Below are 17,500 nucleotides of genomic sequence, written 5' to 3'. Positions count from 1 at the left end.
GAAGACTTATTTGCTCTCTTACCACCTGTGACGGTCAATAAATGCTAAACAACCATTTTAGCCTTTTGTTCCTGTAGTGTTGTCCATATTAACTTAGAAGAATTACTGACTGAGGCGTAAACGCACCCTTCTATTTTTGGCACCGCAGCTTTATGACATTAACAGACGTTATCGAAGCAATTAAGCGTGCAGGAAACGCAAATTAGGTAATTAAACACGGAAGTTACGTGAGCTACAGACATATATAACTTACATTGAACCACAGATATAGGTGATATTACTCACAACAAGAGTACTTACTTATTCTTAGTAACGCACGCCAAAATGGCGCTGTTGGAAGTAATGAAATGAACAAGTGTTACAGAGGAAACGAACGAAACGGAACAAAACGTTCATTCATCTGACAGTTCCTGACCGAAAAATGGCCACAAGAGTGCCAATACCAGGCACATTTCATGGTATCAGTACATGCAACGGATATCGATCCTGGTATCGGCCCGATACCGATACCTGTTATTGGTACTCACCCATCCCTAGTCATGTGTGCAAATCATTACAGTAGCCTAATATTCATGTTTCCCTCTGCTAGCACAAAACATTTCAAGACAGATCACGTTTTGATGGCTAAATATGAAGGTGAAGCCTTTCTAGCAACTTAACAAGATTTCCCATAAATGTCAGTCTGCGAAATTGCTGAGTCTGGTTGGAATGACCACTTCAACCTGCGAAAAACACATCAAAAAATTGGATGATGGGTTCTGGAGAAATTTAGGTTTTTGTGCTGGGGGGGATGTTTTTTCTTTTTGGGTAACGCTTACGTGTGAAATAGCTTATTGAAAATCTGGTTTAAAAAAAATGCCTTCAAATTAAAGTAAAACATTATTTCTCAACATATCCCCTCGGGGAACCCCTTGTCTGATTTGCTGACACCTTTCAGTTCAAGATATCCTCCAATAAGCTTCTATGGACAGAATTTCTGAGCAGCTCTCCAAGTTGACGTGTCAAAAATGCTTGGATGTTTCAAACAGCATCTCTGAAAGCTCTAAAAACTCCACTTAGCGCAGATGAAATATTTTGTGAAGAGAGTCCTGTGGGCAGTAGAATCGGTTGTCTATTAATACGGTGTTTTTTCCTCAATCCATTCGTTATGGAGGATTTTAGCACCATGTAATGTGTGTATTCTGTTTGTTTGTTTTTTTAGAAAACTCCACAAAGATTTCAGCTACTAGTCATGTTGCTACATTTACTCGGAAATTCTCACATCTAAAATAAATTGTTTTTATTTCCAGTACTGTATTTTCAGATTGGGTTTCCAACTAATCATGTCATATTTTCCCCATTAACATTTATTTATTTATTTTTTGTTAATTTTGTCTGATTACAGAACTATAGACATTTCATTTGTTTGTATGTGGGCAACCTAAATTAAGCAGTGGTTATTTACCCCACTGTATATTGTGTGTATTACTGTGCGATGAGCTGATCTATCATCACCAAAACATTAAACTAACTTCTTTTTTTTTAATGCTAGAAATCAACAAGCCGCAGCCACCAGAGGAGTTGATGGATCTGTTGGTGCTTCTGTACGAGTTTCAAAATCCCCGACTAACTGCAGAGGTCCTGGCCTCTATCAGAACTATCCGCCTCTTCAACATCCGCATGACCTCCCTCAAATGCTTTGTGTTGAGTTCTGTGCTCTCTTGTGCCCCTCCAAGGTAAGCCAGGGATTGGGTTTTTACGGACAACTCACAAAATATTACGCATATCAAGTTTTTGTTCATCTTCCTAAGTACGACATGCAATTTGTATCTAAATCTTCAAAAATTAGTTCAGGTTAAATGGCTTCTGTAATAACCAGCACATTCTTAACAGTATTTTTTTTTATTTGTTTAAGTTTTAACAATGTTTTTGCAGTGTGGGATGGTTTGTTGTCTTGCATGAGAATTATTTGACTATGGAAGGCGTGGTTCTTTTCATCCTGTGGCAGGAAATGGTTAGTAAGAAACTTCACATAGTTTGTGGAGGCCATTTTGATAACTTCATGCATCGTAAGGTGCCTAGCACTCTCTGCCCCACTTTTGCAACCCAAAACATTGCTCCACCACCTCTTTGCCATGTTGGGACAAGTTGGCCATTCACCAACCATCTGGAACACGATCCATCTGGGACATTCAAAGTAACACAGTTTTCATCACTAAATAAAACTGTTACAATTAGTCATGTTTTTCTGATAGGGCTGAACAATTAATCTAATTCAGATGGACAGAGCAATGTAGTAGTAGAATGCAGGTTTTTTGAAGGGGTGGGGGGCACTTCTGCATCGTTTTGGTAGGCTTTATTAAACGTATTTATTTATATAATTCATTTATTTACCTTATTTATTTATTTAGTGTCTAGATAGGTTCAGTGCTTAAGAAGTGCAGTCAACATGTTGTTGACCTAAATGATAAAGCTACAGATTTGTTTGCAATATTGTTGCAATCTGATTCATGACTTACTGATTTACGTTTATGCCACACTTGTTTGGTAGAATTTTGTGAAGTTGTTGTAGTGAACGCTTAAAAGACTGCAAGTCAAAGTAAGTTTACAACTGAAATAGAAGTAGATAAAACTGTCTTCCCTATATATTCAGGATTAATCTGATTTTACTTTAGTACAAACTTAATGTCAAAAACCCTTCAAAGTGTCTAGAGATCCATTAAAATTGTTTAGAGAACCCTGACATGAAATCAGTATTTGATAGCATAGCAAACATTTGCCTCTCAGTGAGATACAGGCTGAAGAGCAAAACATTTCTATTTAATAAATCTGTTATTGTAGTACAGATTAATTTGTTGCTAAAAAAATCAAATAAAATACAGGTACATGTGAAGAGGAAATTGAAAAAGTAATCACAATTGTGATACTGAAATCATAGTTAGAATCTATTTGAAAATCATTTATTACTACGTTGTACTTTGGGGTTGGGTGGGTTTTCTCTGAGTGCTCAGGCATCCTCCCATATTTCAAAAACATGCAAGTTATATAGCTGTAGGTGTGAACGGTTGTTGGCTGCGGTTGTCTGTGAACCGGATACAATGCAGTCAAACACAAATGCTACAAACTACAACCAAAACAATAAACATGATGTAAGTAATTAATTAACCTTGAAGATTATCTTTATTTATCATTACATTATCGTTATTTTTATTTTTATTTTATTTTTTCCTACTAAATATTGTGACCGTTGACTGTGAAAGATTGGAAGGGAATAATATATTGTTGCAGTTATCAGCTGGAAGAGTTGGACCTCTCCTCCTGCCTGCTAACTCGGGACATGCTTCAGATGCTGTCACCTGCCTTTCGACACACTCGGAACCTCAAGTGAGAGAAAGTCTGCAACTTTTCTGTTATTTCTGTTGTTTGCAGGGAAGATCTTGATGCATTTAGCTGACTGGGAATGTTTGTATTTGTGTGTGTGTGTGTGTTAGTATTAAACTTACTAATGATTAACTGTTTTGTACATGATCTGTTTCTTCACATGTTAATAAACTCAGTAACCCAGATAATCCTCCAAAAAAAAAACATTACCAAGGCAAGCTTTTAAATTTACAAGAACTGTCTGTTTTGAGTAAGTGTTAATAGTGACAACATACGTTACTCCTTCACAAATAATATGTAAGTGGACAAAGTACTTAAAGATCCAAACTAATGATTCAGTGAATCACTGAACAAAATTCTCCATGTTAAAGAAAAAACAGAAACTTTTAGCGACAATGAACATGAGGTTGCTGAGGACTAAAGTAAAGACAGACTAAGCCATTGTTGATATGGATCTCTGTGGGCGTCGTTTGTAGTCCAACAACTTGGCTGTCCTCGTTTTTTAACAACATGAGCAGTATCTGGGTTACTACTTGACTTGTGATGACCATTGCAAGGCAGTCAACATGGACATGCTGTGTTTGTTGTGATTGTTGCGCCTGCCTGTCTCTGTTGTCCTCAGTCTGCAGTTTAACAGCCTCGGCCCTGACTCCTGCATCTTCCTGAGAGATCTGCTGCTAGACTCCAAAAGTTGTGTTAGAGTGCTACAGTAAGACAACACGTGAACACACTTCGTTTTTTCTTAAGTTAATATGTCAAGTCCCATAATCAATCATGGGGAAAGATATGCAATCATTAGTCAAATTGTCATAATTGTATGTACATATTTGCAACAATATGGCCTTTTTCTTGGCAGGAAATGCCAAAAGATGCATGCTTTTCAAAAATGTAATCTTTATTCCAAGATTTGGGGGGAAATGGTAAAAGCACCCAAATAAACTTTTAAACAATCACAGTTAGTGAGTACTATAGTAGCAATAACTGGTAAGTCGGTTCATGTGAAGGGTTTGAGACCATACTAAGCAAGGTCAGCACATTTGTATTTTTCAGCATGTTTGCTTTCATTTCTGAGTTAGGCCTTAATATGGTGGACGTTTACACACTACTTGTACCTTCTTTTCAGTGGTAAGTGTGATGGGGCCAAGCGGTATAGAAAATTAATTGATGGATAAAGTAAATGATAGGATGCCTTTATTGTCATTATACACAGGTACAATAAAATTGTGGGACGCTTCCCTTGTCAGTGCAGTAAAAAGAGACCTAAATATAAGTTTAAAAATATATATAATAAATGAAATCAATAATAATTAATTGAGCATCTGATCATGGTCCCATTATTTTTATGGTACAGAATTCAGTTCCAGCTAATGTCAAATTGGTTATTTATTCAATATCATACCTGTGCCACAATCTGTCACCATAAATTTTTACCCAAGAACATAAATTAAATAGCATACTGTAAATGTCTCCCTCTCTCCCTGTTTACACTTACAGACTGTGTGACAACCCACTGCTGGACTCTGGAGCCTGCCATCTCTTGGAGGCCCTTCCGGAGAACCAGTCTTTGAGGCATCTGTCCCTGATGCACACCGGACTAGGAGACCAAGGGGCCCTCGAGCTGGCGGAGAGACTTCAGCAGCACACTGGACTCCAGGAGCTCAACATTGCCTATAACAACATCGGAGACAACGCAGCTCTGGCCCTAGTGGACGTTTGCAGGGAACATCCCAGCATTCACACTGTGCAGTAAGAGAGAACAGTGGTGTAGAATTCCGCCTTTCTAAAAACAGTTGGGGCAAAAATCAATCAATTCAATTGGGTTATTCAAGTAACACAAAAAGTTGGGTGAAATGAATAACTCAAAAAACAACCCCAAAAATTAGTTGCTTTGTGAGTTATTAATTTAATTTGACCCAACTTTTTGGGTTAATTAACTCAAAAAATCGGGGCAGTTCATTTTTGATTCAACAGTTTTTAGAGTGATCATCAATGCTATTTAATCAGGCTGCACATATCTGCAATCATTTTTGAAAATATCATAGTTACTGATGTTAGTATAGTTTAGCTTACACTCTAAACCAATAGGGGTCAAAAAGCGAGCGACCCAACCTTTTAGGTTATTTATTTGACCCCAAAAAGGGGTTTGGTTGTATAAAAAAATATATATATAACAAAATGTGTGTGTGTGTGGGGGGTTGTTGTGGGTTACTTATTTTGACCCAATTTTTGGGGTTAAATGAGTAACCAAAGTTGAGTTGGTCCCTTTATGACCCCTATTGGGTTATTATTTAACCCAACTGTTTTTAGAGTAAACAGATGGATCCACAGATAGCCATTGTAATGATCAGGCAAGTTGAAAATTATGATTAAGAGTAATTATTCTATTCCAAAATAAGTAACAAGCACTTTAAAAACAGTTGAGGTCTAAAGTAACCCAATTATGGATCAAAAATTTACTAATCCACCCAGAAAGTTGGGTCAAATTGACCCAAGTGGAGGATCGGTCCATTTTTTACCTATTGTTGGATTATTTTTGACCCAACTGTTTTTAGATTGAGAGTTCTTTGATGTTTTGCTAAAACTGTGTTTTTGTCTGTTTGTGTAGTTTGTACCTAAACCCTCTGAGTGATGTTGGTAAGCAGTCCCTGTATGTTCGAGGTATTCCCAAGAGCCACAACGGCAGTGGGCGGCGAGTCAGGGTCCTGGCCGCCGTGACGGAGGGTTCCGACCTCTCAGAGGACTGGCACCCCATTCTCAGTGTGATTCGTGAGAATGCATCGTCCTGGGACAGGGAGCGTGTCAAACAGCAGCTTAAGGTAAACTCCTTCTAATATATTGTTGAGTCTTGCACAAGGAATTGTAGATTAACTGACTTGTTCCATTAATTGCAATGGTACAACTTTTCTTTTGGCATTCCCTGTGCCCCAAGGTGAGCCTAATCTTTTTCCATTGCTCATTCTGCGCCCAACTGCTGCTCTCAGCGACAGAAATATCCATATGTCCATAGGTCATTCCTGGAATAGATGCAGCAGAGTGCAGTGTCAGTTTTACAGTAGTTGCAGTCAACACAAATCAAGTTGTTAAGTGACATACAGCTGGGGTGACCACGCATGTTGAGATTAACAATCGACCTACTGTTCAAATGCAAAGCATATACAGTATATATTTTTACTTTATTATATCTATTTATTTACTTATTCATTAATTTATCTAAAAAGTTACAGACAGTGCATATTGATGAACATTTACATGTAAGTGTAAATCATTATAGCTCTTAGCTACTTTCTATCTGTAGTCCCTTGTGTTGGTTGACGTTTTAAGAATAAAGGCGGTAAAAAATTTATTTTAAAATGTAGTGACCTTTATATGAAAGTATACACGTTGGTGTGACTTGCATAACTGCAATAAAACCCTGTCTAAATATTGTTTGTCATTACCTTATTCTGCTACTGAATGAGCAAATAAAGCTACAGCCCCCCCCCCACCCCCCAAATGATCGTCAGTCATGTTAGCACAGAATTTGGACATAATCTTTATTTGGGGAAAGGCTGACTCGTTCAAATAAGAATACAGTCAAAAATGTGTCATATTTCCCCTTGCAGGGATACTTTTCCTTTGTGAGTAAGTTTGCTGAGCCCTGGACTTTTGACCTCAATGTCATAGTTAGCTGAGAGTGACAAAATGTAATTAATCACTCCAGACGAGTTCAGATGAAAGTGTTGCAACTTTTGATGCAAGTAAATCAACGTCAATTTCGACTGTCTTTTAGTATCAACTGTGATTTTTGTTCTTTTACCTTTCACTTTCTCAGCTCACTTTTCAGAGGGAAATCAGTGTTGTAGCTTTTATTAGCAGCTAGATTCCCCTTCGACGCTTCCTTTCTTCAGAATAGCAATGGTAGACTTGCAGATGAGGCAGACGTACAGTATGTAGTAGGACATCACAGTTCAGAGAATCCGACTTAACATTATTTACATTTACAATTACACAGTAATTACACAGTAAATTCTGTAGAGTGAATTTTACTCAAAATTGAGTCTATTTGGTCCCACTCTTAATGGGGATTTTTTTAAATTGTATTATTTTATTTTTTTTATAAGTCACTCAAGGGTTTATGAATGAACATACAACTTCAGGCTATGAAACAGCCAATCTACTTACTCCCTGAGCCACGCAGCTCCTGCTGTGTGTTAGCATATCGCTCGTGTCAGATAGAACCTTCATAACTCCAAAACTGTTTTTGGTCTACTTTTGGATATAAGCAAACAGTAGTGTGGCATAGCTCAGGTGGTAGAGTCTCCCAAGGTGAAGGTCTTGAGTTTGTTCCACAATTCTTGTGTAACTTTTTATCTTTTAATAAGCTAGTAAAATTTAGTCAAAATCTCTCCTTGCGAAATTTACTTAGAATGAGTGAAAAATCTTTAATGGGTTTTTCCATGTGATAGGTAAATTCTCTCGCGCGCACTATTTTACTCTGTTCCAAGTGTAAATTTTACTCTATTTAGAGTGTAGTCAAATAGACTCAGTTTAGGGTAAAATGTACTCTACAGAATTTACTGTGTATATGAAAGCAACAAACATTGGCTCTACACTTCTGTATATAAGCTTCTGATGCAACATCATCAAATAACTTTTGTTCCAGTGATAATTATTTAGTCCTTCAGGTTGCCTGCTCAAATTTTTAACTCCAGGAATCTTGAAATAAAGCCTTAATTCAGGTATCCAGATTAACTGTTTTTTGGGGGGTTTTTTCTAGGAGCACAGTAGCCCTTAAACTGACATTTTAGAGGCACAGGTAGAAAATTTAGGCGCGCACACTGTAAGTCAACTTGCACTGTAAATATTCACTCCACTGATTTTCACGATATTACTGATAATTGGGCTGGAAGTGTGGAGCAGAAGTCGTCAGCAATAAAAAAGAAAAAGAAAAAAAAGAATAGTTATTCAAAAAAATAAGAAAATCTACTTGTTGCAGCATCCACTAAACATGTAGGATCTTAAGAAAAGACAGTGTAATGAGCCCTTATTGTGCACATGATAATAAGTGCTGTGAACGGCTTGTGGCCAATGCTAGTTGGCTAATGTAGGTAAAACCATATATGGACTAACTTTAGGATATGAATGTACTCATGAAACCAGTGCTGAGGAGAACATCACTGACGTTATGGGGGAACCTTTTTTTTGTTGTAAAAAATTGCATATTATATTCACAGGACATTATGGTACTTCTATTTCCACTTGTGTTACAATTAAGAATGTTGAACGTTGTCTGTTGAGTTAATAAAGGTTTATGATTGCAAGAGAAAGGTTCTCATTTCATTTCCTGTTTGGAAACTTGTTTAGAAACGAACAAACGAGAGGTTGAGCGGGCACCCCTCAATGGATTGGCTGTGTTGGGCAAATGTTGTGCAGCGGTGTAAAGTAGACGCTGATGGCTAAAACAAACTCATTTATAGTTCCCTTCATCTGCTTTTGGAAATGCAAACCTGCACAGAAAGTCAACAATGTCATTGAGTCCTGCTTGAGCGGTCCAAAGTATTCAAACGTATTGCCCCCGTCACATGATTGTTAGCAGAGTGATTACATTTATGGGTCTGATTGTGTCTGATAAGGTGATACGGCCATACGGTCGTCTCCTGTGCAGGTGTTCCTCAGGGATCTGGAGTGGGGACGTCAGCAGCAGCAGAGCTTCTTAAAAAAGCTTCACTTCCGAAGTGTGGAGAAAGGCATCCGTCAAACACTACGCATGCTGGAAAAAGACACGCCACCTCCATCCGCATGAGCCAACAAGTAACTGGAATACTTTTTAACACATGATGGATTTTGGAAGTCACCACGGGGTGTGGTCGACCAGAATGGATGTGCATGCAGGGGTCATCACTAAATCTGAATGACACACGCACACACACACCCATCTGAAGGAGTGTGCAAATGCCACTTAAAATACGAAGGAAAATGTGTGTGAACCCCGCCACCAACCCCCCAAAAACGTCAGTGGACATTAACTGTATATACAGCAAAGTGTAATAAATTGCCTTCATAAGATGAGCATGTATTTCGCATGTATTTTTGCCATCTAAGAGATTCTTAACATGCATGAACACATTTAAAAAGGCTTAGATTCCAGAAGTAGATTTGATAAATGGTTTGCATTTCAGACTTTATAAAAGACTGAACAACTGTATAGAACAGGGATGGGCTCATTTGCTCCCAAAAATGTAAAAATATGTTCTATTTTAAATATTACCATGTTCCCAAAGATGTATGTATCCTTTTTTTAATGTTTTTTTTTATGCTAGAGCATACAGAAGGCTTTGATGCAGCCTCTGAACTGAAGAGAATGCTTGAAGCAATGGTAGTTATTACAAAAACGTCCAGCAGATGGCAGCAGAGTGTAAGAGATCTACCAGGGCCATGTTGCAACAAGCTCTTTTTCCCAGTGTTTTAAACAGACTTGTGAATAATGATGAACTTAGCTATATTCTAATGCTAACTGCTGTAAAACGAAAACAGATACAAATATATATTTTTTCCTGATGAAAGAAGAGACTCTAATCTTTCTTTTGGTAGGTTTTTATAGCAATAAAACAAAATATTCTAGGGGCAAAATCAGTCAAAATCCAGTTAAACAGCCGGGAGCAAAGGGGGTTGCTTCAGTGAAAATGGCTGGGAGTGAAAGAGTTAACAACCCTCTGAAAATCTTTAATGGCCGCTGATAAACATCCAATATATGTTTTCTACGAGGAATGGAAAGAAACGAGGAAGAAGATCTCGGGGGGGTCTGGGGGGGAATCTGTGAATATGCAAATCCATGGGTGCCGAACTGTGAATATGCAGGTATCGAGTGTAGTTTTTAAGTTGTAATATTACCAATCACCACTAGATGGCAGACATGGTCTAGTTGCGCTCACACTGAGTTTTATACAGTCCTAGACCTCAATGTAAGTACCCGTAGGCCCAATAATTTTTTCACATTTGTAATGATATGCAGGACAAACCTCAATATCAATCAAATAAAAAAAATGGGTGAGTTGATTTTTGTGGAAAACGAATTAAAACAATTCATTATTGCATTTACTGTTGATTTCTTATTCAACACTTACGGTACTTGACATTCTTGAATGGTAGATTTTATGCAAGAGAGCCCTTTGCACTGGGAAACAAAAAAAGTGTGTTGTTATTTTGTGGATCTTTTATATACTGAGCAATGTATGATCATAAATGAAATATATTAAGAGAGTGTATTTATGAAAATTGTGGCCCCCTTCAGCATTTATATTGCCCATCTCTTTTATAGAATCAGCAGCTCAAAGCGAGCTAATTGTCGAACCTTTAATTGTGTTGTACTGTTGAAACGGGTTTCTTCAGTAAATCAGTATTAAAAAAAACACAAAAAAACGGGTTTCATGTGTTTCTAATGTGACAGGTGTAGGAAGTCGGCTGTGACTCTGAGGAAGTGAAACATTTGGCCACACTGCAAAAAAAAATTGTCTTCGACATGGAGTCAGGAGTCACTTAATCCATTGTTTATTACGATATTAACATATTGACGGAGATTTTGCTTTTTGATATAAAGCCAGAGTTCATATACAAGTAGCACCTCCTGTTCTGTTGAAATAAATCAGTTCGAAGTGAAAATAGATGTCAGGATTTTTGTGTAACTAAGCTAAAAGCAGAAGTAAAGTTTTCATTGGTACCTTCTGTTAATAAATCATTTGAAACATTGTAAGGATGTGTCATGTTGCCTCTGTCTTTCGTATTTTGGAGAACCATTGCCGATTAGAATTATTTTTTGGGCTGCAGGTTTGTTTTCTTTTCTTTTTTTAAGTACCAAACTTTTATGTGTATTTACTGCAAACATATTTCCAACACAGATATATGTAGTTGCAGAAGATTAACAATGGTGCAATTCTGCCTTATTTATTTGTATTACATTTCTTTTCATTATCGTACCTGTATATATTGCCTAATAAGTACTGTAATGCATATCCTCTGTAATGAATGACAAAACAATTGTCTATGTCTGTAAAATTTCAATTTCCACCTTTTACTATAAATCTTTGCCTTGTTATTGTTGGGAAAATAGATTTTGATAAGAATACCGATGTAATGCAGACGTTTGAACCTGTCTAGCTGTTCGTCTTCAATAAAGAGTCACCCATTGCTTTCTCAATTTGAATCGGTATTCTGTATTAAATGCAGAATACAGAAAACGGCACCACATGGTGGGATGCTGAAGCTTTCTGTCCTGAATGCAATGTTAAATTGGTAGAACTTTAACAGATACTTCATCATCGATATCTCATGTCACGCATGTACTGTGGAACCTCCTAAACACCAATCCGTTTGCTTGGTGCTGGATGCATGACTTCTAAGTTGCTCGGATTTAAACACAAATTTAGCCATTGAAAATAATGTGAATTCACTGATGGTGGTTCACTCGCCTGACTTCATTTTCTACTTTGTGACGGTGTGAGTGTTTGTCTGTCTTATTCAGATTGACAGGGTCACCAACCTTTGTGGCCCTGAGAGCTACTTCTTTAGTACCGATTAATGCAAATGGCTACCAGTTAGATATATACACACTTCAAAAACAGCAAATTAGCTCAAATGACCTTTGATTGGCCCAACTGCTGGGACACCACTGCCCAGTGCACCTTGCTACCCTCGCCAAGGAGAGCAAGAGTGCTGGGCAGAGGGGCTTTCTTCAGCCCGACGATGTCCCCGATTGTGGAGACTATCCTCTCCACAGCAACGGAGTCAGGGAGGAGGGGGGTGTTGTGCTGAAATGACGTAATTTCACCACATGGACTGTGCGGACCACGCGGAACGCATCCTGTGTCGCAAAAATATTTTTTGCTAAAAGTTATCTTTGGGTTTCGGGTTAGTGACAGTTTAAGTGATGGCCGTATATTGCTTCTGTTAGTGCTTATTCTGTTCATGTTTCACATTTTTCGGCCGCCAGTGAAATGGGAATCCGTCAGTGACAGACTGACCGCCCACCAGATAGTTTGTTCAATTATTGATGAAGATAATGTAAAAAGGGTTAAAAAAAAAATGCTTGTAAAATCTCATTGTTATTATTACACATGACAAGAGTGAAATTTTGTTCGAAAGTTGACAGACATGATTTACATTGGCGGCGAAATAAAATGATGTGGCAGGCCGGAACTGGCCCCCGGACCTTAAGTTTGACATGGGTGCTTTAATAAAGGGCGTTGTCCTGCATTTGCTTAAAATGCAGCATGTCTGGTGTGAACTATTTTTCGATTTTTTGCATATGTTTATCTTGTGAGAAGATTAAAAAAAAACTTCACTGTGCTGCCTGTTTAAAGCTAACTCTGAACACACTGCTCATAGTTGTTTAAACCACACGGTGGGTAAATATTTAAACAACATTGTTGTTGAGAAAGGAGTCTCCAAGTGACTTGCTGATAAAGTATTTTATTATCCCTCAACTGTGAAGCTGTTCTCTCAACTTCTCTTCAGTTTGAGCCGAGCGGTGGGAACACCATGAGGTCTATCTCAGGTAAGCTCCTCTTTCCCATTCACTCTTTTCCTGAATAAAGCACTATTTCAAATGAATGCTGCGTTATATAAAACAAAACAAAAAAACAAGGAAGTAGCTGACATGCATGGCTGTAAATGTCTTGTTTGTGCTGACAATGTCTTCGCAATACAGCAAGATGTGTGCTGGTAATTATGATAATTAGGGAATATTAAATCGTTTGTTTGTTATAGTGTGAAAAATACATGATACTCGTTACCGTTGGTGCTCAGTCAATTGTATTCAACGCCACACCATGACAGTTGTTAACCTTTTGTTAAACATTGCCAGTTTAGTTAATACCAACCTGCATATGAGCAAAAACTGCCCTGCGCATATTTGTGTCACAAAGAAACACCTGACCATGAATATGATCTTGCTTAGGATAGTATTCATGTTTGGAGGAAGTTTGTGCACAGAAGTCTACGAATTGTTCTCCAGAGTGATCAAGACAGGGATGATCCGTTCAGTTTAGTTCAATTTGATAAAACACTAACAAAATAATCTCAAACTATTTTCTAAATAAAGCAGGGCCAAGATTAATAAGGAATGAATCAGCATCTTTTGTAGTAAGATAAGATATGTATATATATATATATTGTAATGGCGATTAAACGTTATTTTTAAATGACTGTACTGTACTTCTGAATGTGTTACATTTCTTAATAAATACGTGCATGATGAATCGTTAGATGAGGACAGCAAGACTACAACTCTTTTGTATGTTTGTGTCGTGTGTATCCCACAGGCTGCCAGGATATGATTGAGCTTCCACAGTGAGTAAATCTTTAAGTGGCATCTTCTTAGTGGCATCATTTTATTTTCGGGAAATGCACCACAAGGTTGTGCCCAGCCCAAGAGCAGTTTAGGGTTTGGACTAGATCAGGAGCTGTGGAGCAGTGGCGCCTCTTTAGTCCCTCTCCTGTGGCTCCCTGTGGATCTCTAAAAAATATATATTATTAATAGTATTCCATATTTATTTTTTAGATAAAATGTTCTTTAAACGAATGAACGATTAAATAAAAAATGAATAATTAAATATTCTGTCAGTGTCCAGATTTTTAAGTTGTCAGAAAGAGAGACAAAAGGTAGATGCTTTTTTAGTTTATTTTATTTTTTTAGCTCATTCACTGCCTTTAAAAAATATACTTGTCAATTACACATTATTTGTTCCACACCTTGATTGTTTTACACATGGGTGAGAATCTTTGTCTTGAGTAGCTGTCTGTAAGATGGGTACAGGAACAGGTGACAGGTGGTCTGAAATGGGGCTGGGGCACAGATCTATAGGCGTCGTCCTGCAGATCTGATCCAGAGTGTTGTACTCCCTCCGACCTCTCTCGTATTGGTTGTATTTGCTGTAGCCAACAGAATCACCAGACTCGACGTAGACAGCATCAGGGAGGGCATTTTAGTATCTGCTGATGACCCCAGGCAAATCCGCAAGTGCTGTCACCTGAATCAGTGGCTGAGGAATGTAAACAGAGTAGACGTGCTGCAATAAACTTCCTCGAAAGTTTAAAGAAGTAAAGTTCTTGCACTCTCCCATCAGCAGCTCAGTATCAGCTGAACATAAAGCCCTGATCACATCTTATGACATTATGGAAGTTTACCTAATGAAGTGTCAACTGAGCGTAAACTAAGGATAGCACATGATCATTTACTGTCAGCATTAAAACTTTCAAAAACAATAGGTAAAAAAAACTGATGTCAGCGTGTGATGTGTTCTTTAATTGCCATGAGAAGTCACGCAGTCTAAGTTTGATTACATTTTTATCAGGTTAAACTTTAAACTGTGAGATCACCTTATCTGAGCAGAGAAGTCAACTTCTTCAACAATTTGGGATTGGCCAAGCAAATCCCTTCTTGAAGGAGTCATATTAGGCATGTATTTTCAAACTTTAAAACAGTTCTCAGGTTTTTAAATGTCTGTTACATCCATTTGTGACACAGGACACAATTATTAGCCCCCCAACGAAGACTTTCATTTTGGATGCTTCCATTATTATTTTTTTATTTCCAAGAAGGAACCAAGTTATTTCTCAGAAAACGAAAATTGTCAGTCAAAATGATTAGCCGTCACATGCTAAATGGCAATCATGTGTCCATTTTGCTGGATAACATCCTACAATCTTTTGTTTTACAGTACCTGCTGTAGATTTGTACAAGTCTCACACACATCTCCTGACTAGAAGTACTTTAGCTTACTTTTTTGCTTTCTCTGGTCCGAATCAGTTGATGGGTTTGTGAACACAGTCCTTGATGAATAGAGGACGTTGACGTTGCGCGTCCCAAAATGGCCGTTAGCGAAACCATTTTGGCAGCATAGAAAACGCATCTGCCACTTTGAGTAAACGGCAAACGCCGTACTTTAACAATGATTGACAGCTGTTATGGACCAACTGCCACAACGAAATGAGGCAAAGAAAAAAAAGGATTGAGCATGCTCCAGGCTACCAATATAGGAACCAATGCGTAGTGTTGGAAAACGATCCTTTTAAGTTTTCCGCGTGTTCGTAAAGTTGTTTTCAGAATCAGAGTTGAGATCTGTGAATCAGGGTTCCTTCGAAGGTTTTATTAATTCAGAAATTTCTGAGACAGAATCACATGTGTGGCCAAATGCCATGCTCTCCCCATGCGTCTGTAAAGCTCCTCCCACTTGCAGCCGCCATTATAGTTTCAGTATCCCAAAAAGCCCCTCCCCTTCCTCTTCCTGCCCTGCTGATCCCAAGCCCCCTCCCCTTGCTCTGCCCTCTGAGTCACAAGACAATAACAAATGGTCAATTGCTATGTAAACATTGCCCGGCCACAACACCCCCCCCCCCCCCCCCCCCGCGCAGCTGATCAACCAGGCGGAAACACAGTTTGCCAGACATCCTTGCACTTTCTGTAGACAATAAGACTTTACTAAGGAACTGATTATAACACTTTTTCTCCCCCGAAACAGATGGCTAATTAAGTGATAAAATGTGGAAGGAAGAATCTCCAAACGTTTGGTCACAATTATTACACTTATCAATCTTTGCTGAGTAAGTTAGAACAGTTTTGACTAAATCTAAACAGTGATAATTAAATTGAACAGAAGATTCTCTTCAGTAGCCAATTGAGCACTTTGTACACGGTGGCTAAATCACCAGATGCTAACTGTTACCTACAAGCAAAATGTGGGGGAAATAATCTGTTTCGTTCATTTGTGCTGCTGCGGTATAATAGATATTACAATTTAATAACTGACCAACACCACAAAATATAATTTTTACGGCATAAATGATGACTGCTGCGGCCGGAATTAGCTAGGCTGCTAAATTGCAATGTACCTAAATAACACTGCCAAGACTTGCGTGAAACTGCTAACTTTCGATTGTATTTTGATCACACATAAAGGGGAAATAAATTCGGATTGTACAAACTTGTAAAGCCTTTGTATGATTGATCTGATTTGAAAGCACTCACCAGTGTAAGAGAGGGGGTAATTCCATGTAGCAGCGTTGCCAGGGTTGGGAAAAAAAGCGCGCCTGACACACTTCATAGGCAATGGTAATATCATCTAACCTGTCCACCTTACGCATGTATATCATGTCCTTTTCATCAAAGTGACTGTCAATGATCTTGGGCAGAAAGTTGACGGATGAACGCAAATTTTTGCCCTCCTCGCCGTTGTAGTCCGTTAGCGCTGCGCCGCTACTTTCCTGCCGCAGGGGGGCATGTTCTGAGAAATAGTCACGTTCGGATCTCTATAGATTAGCCGTGTTTCAGCTACAGTGCATTTATGTCCTGCTCTATTTAAAGCAGCCATTACTTTTTCCACATTTGTGCTGACAGTTTTACGTTCAACCCAAAGGAAGGGATCGATAATCCAGCTCTGGTCATCACTGATGAATTTGGTAAGCTTTCCATGAAAAGGTCATGTCATGGTACGCCACTCCGGAGCAACTTGTTTTGATAAACCTGTGTCCAGAATCAGACCCAAATCCTCTGCCCAAACTCTACCATTTGAGGCGTGTGGAGGGGCAGAATTTTGGCTTCAACTTGCAGAGGACTACGGACAACCAAGGCTTGGAGATCACCGATGTAGACCCGTGGAGCCCAGCTAAACACAGTGGACTTAAAGAGGGCAACCGAGTATTGGAGGTCAATGATGAATATGTGGTCAACATGGACTTCTTTAAGGTTAGAGTTCGGAATTAGTTTTTAAACCAGAGGAAAAATGTCAAATCAGCTATCCATTTTCTGTTGTTCTTATAAAAGGTTAGTCAAAACAGAAACCATGAACCTCATTATATTATTAAGCAATACAACCCTGTGATATTAACGACTCAATGAAAAATTTGCTAAATTGTGGATTGCTGTCCTTGTATATATATATGTATATATATGTATATATATGTATATATATATATGTATATATATGTATGTATATATATTATTGTATATATATATTTATATATATTATATATATATATGTATATTATATGTATATATATATATATATATATATATGTATATATATGTATATATATGTATATATATTATATATATATGTATATATATGTATATATATATGTATATATATATATATATATGTATATATAT

At 38.0% G+C, this 17,500-nt stretch overlaps 2 protein-coding genes across 3 annotated transcripts in view; one reads left to right on the top strand and one right to left on the bottom strand.

Annotated features, from left to right (window-relative positions):
* Nucleotides 1–11,533, top strand: part of nlrx1 (NLR family member X1) — a 29,390-nt gene extending 17,857 nt beyond the window's left edge. For both annotated transcript variants that reach the window (XM_086080706.1, XM_086080707.1), the window contains exons 7-12: nt 1,532–1,715; nt 3,268–3,363; nt 3,983–4,069; nt 4,855–5,106; nt 5,966–6,176; nt 9,005–11,533. In XM_086080706.1, the coding sequence (XP_085936832.1) occupies nt 1,532–1,715; nt 3,268–3,363; nt 3,983–4,069; nt 4,855–5,106; nt 5,966–6,176; nt 9,005–9,142 (968 nt within the window). In that variant the 3' untranslated portion in view covers nt 9,143–11,533. The remainder of the gene's footprint in view (nt 1–1,531; nt 1,716–3,267; nt 3,364–3,982; nt 4,070–4,854; nt 5,107–5,965; nt 6,177–9,004) is intronic.
* A 2,522-nt stretch (nt 11,534–14,055) lies between these two features.
* nlk2 (nemo-like kinase, type 2) overlaps nt 14,056–17,500 on the bottom strand; it is a 40,468-nt gene continuing 37,023 nt past the window's right edge. The window contains exon 11 of the mRNA XM_086081303.1: nt 14,056–14,375. Within this exon, the coding sequence (XP_085937429.1) occupies nt 14,369–14,375 (7 nt within the window). The 3' untranslated portion in view covers nt 14,056–14,368. The remainder of the gene's footprint in view (nt 14,376–17,500) is intronic.

The sequence above is a fragment of the Leptonotus elevatus genome, chromosome 7, assembly GCF_054856555.1.
Source record: "Leptonotus elevatus isolate MCC_2025b chromosome 7, RoL_Lele_1.0, whole genome shotgun sequence".
NCBI classification, from domain to species: domain Eukaryota; kingdom Metazoa; phylum Chordata; class Actinopteri; order Syngnathiformes; family Syngnathidae; genus Leptonotus; species Leptonotus elevatus.
This window is presented reverse-complemented; position numbering and strand designations above follow the sequence as displayed.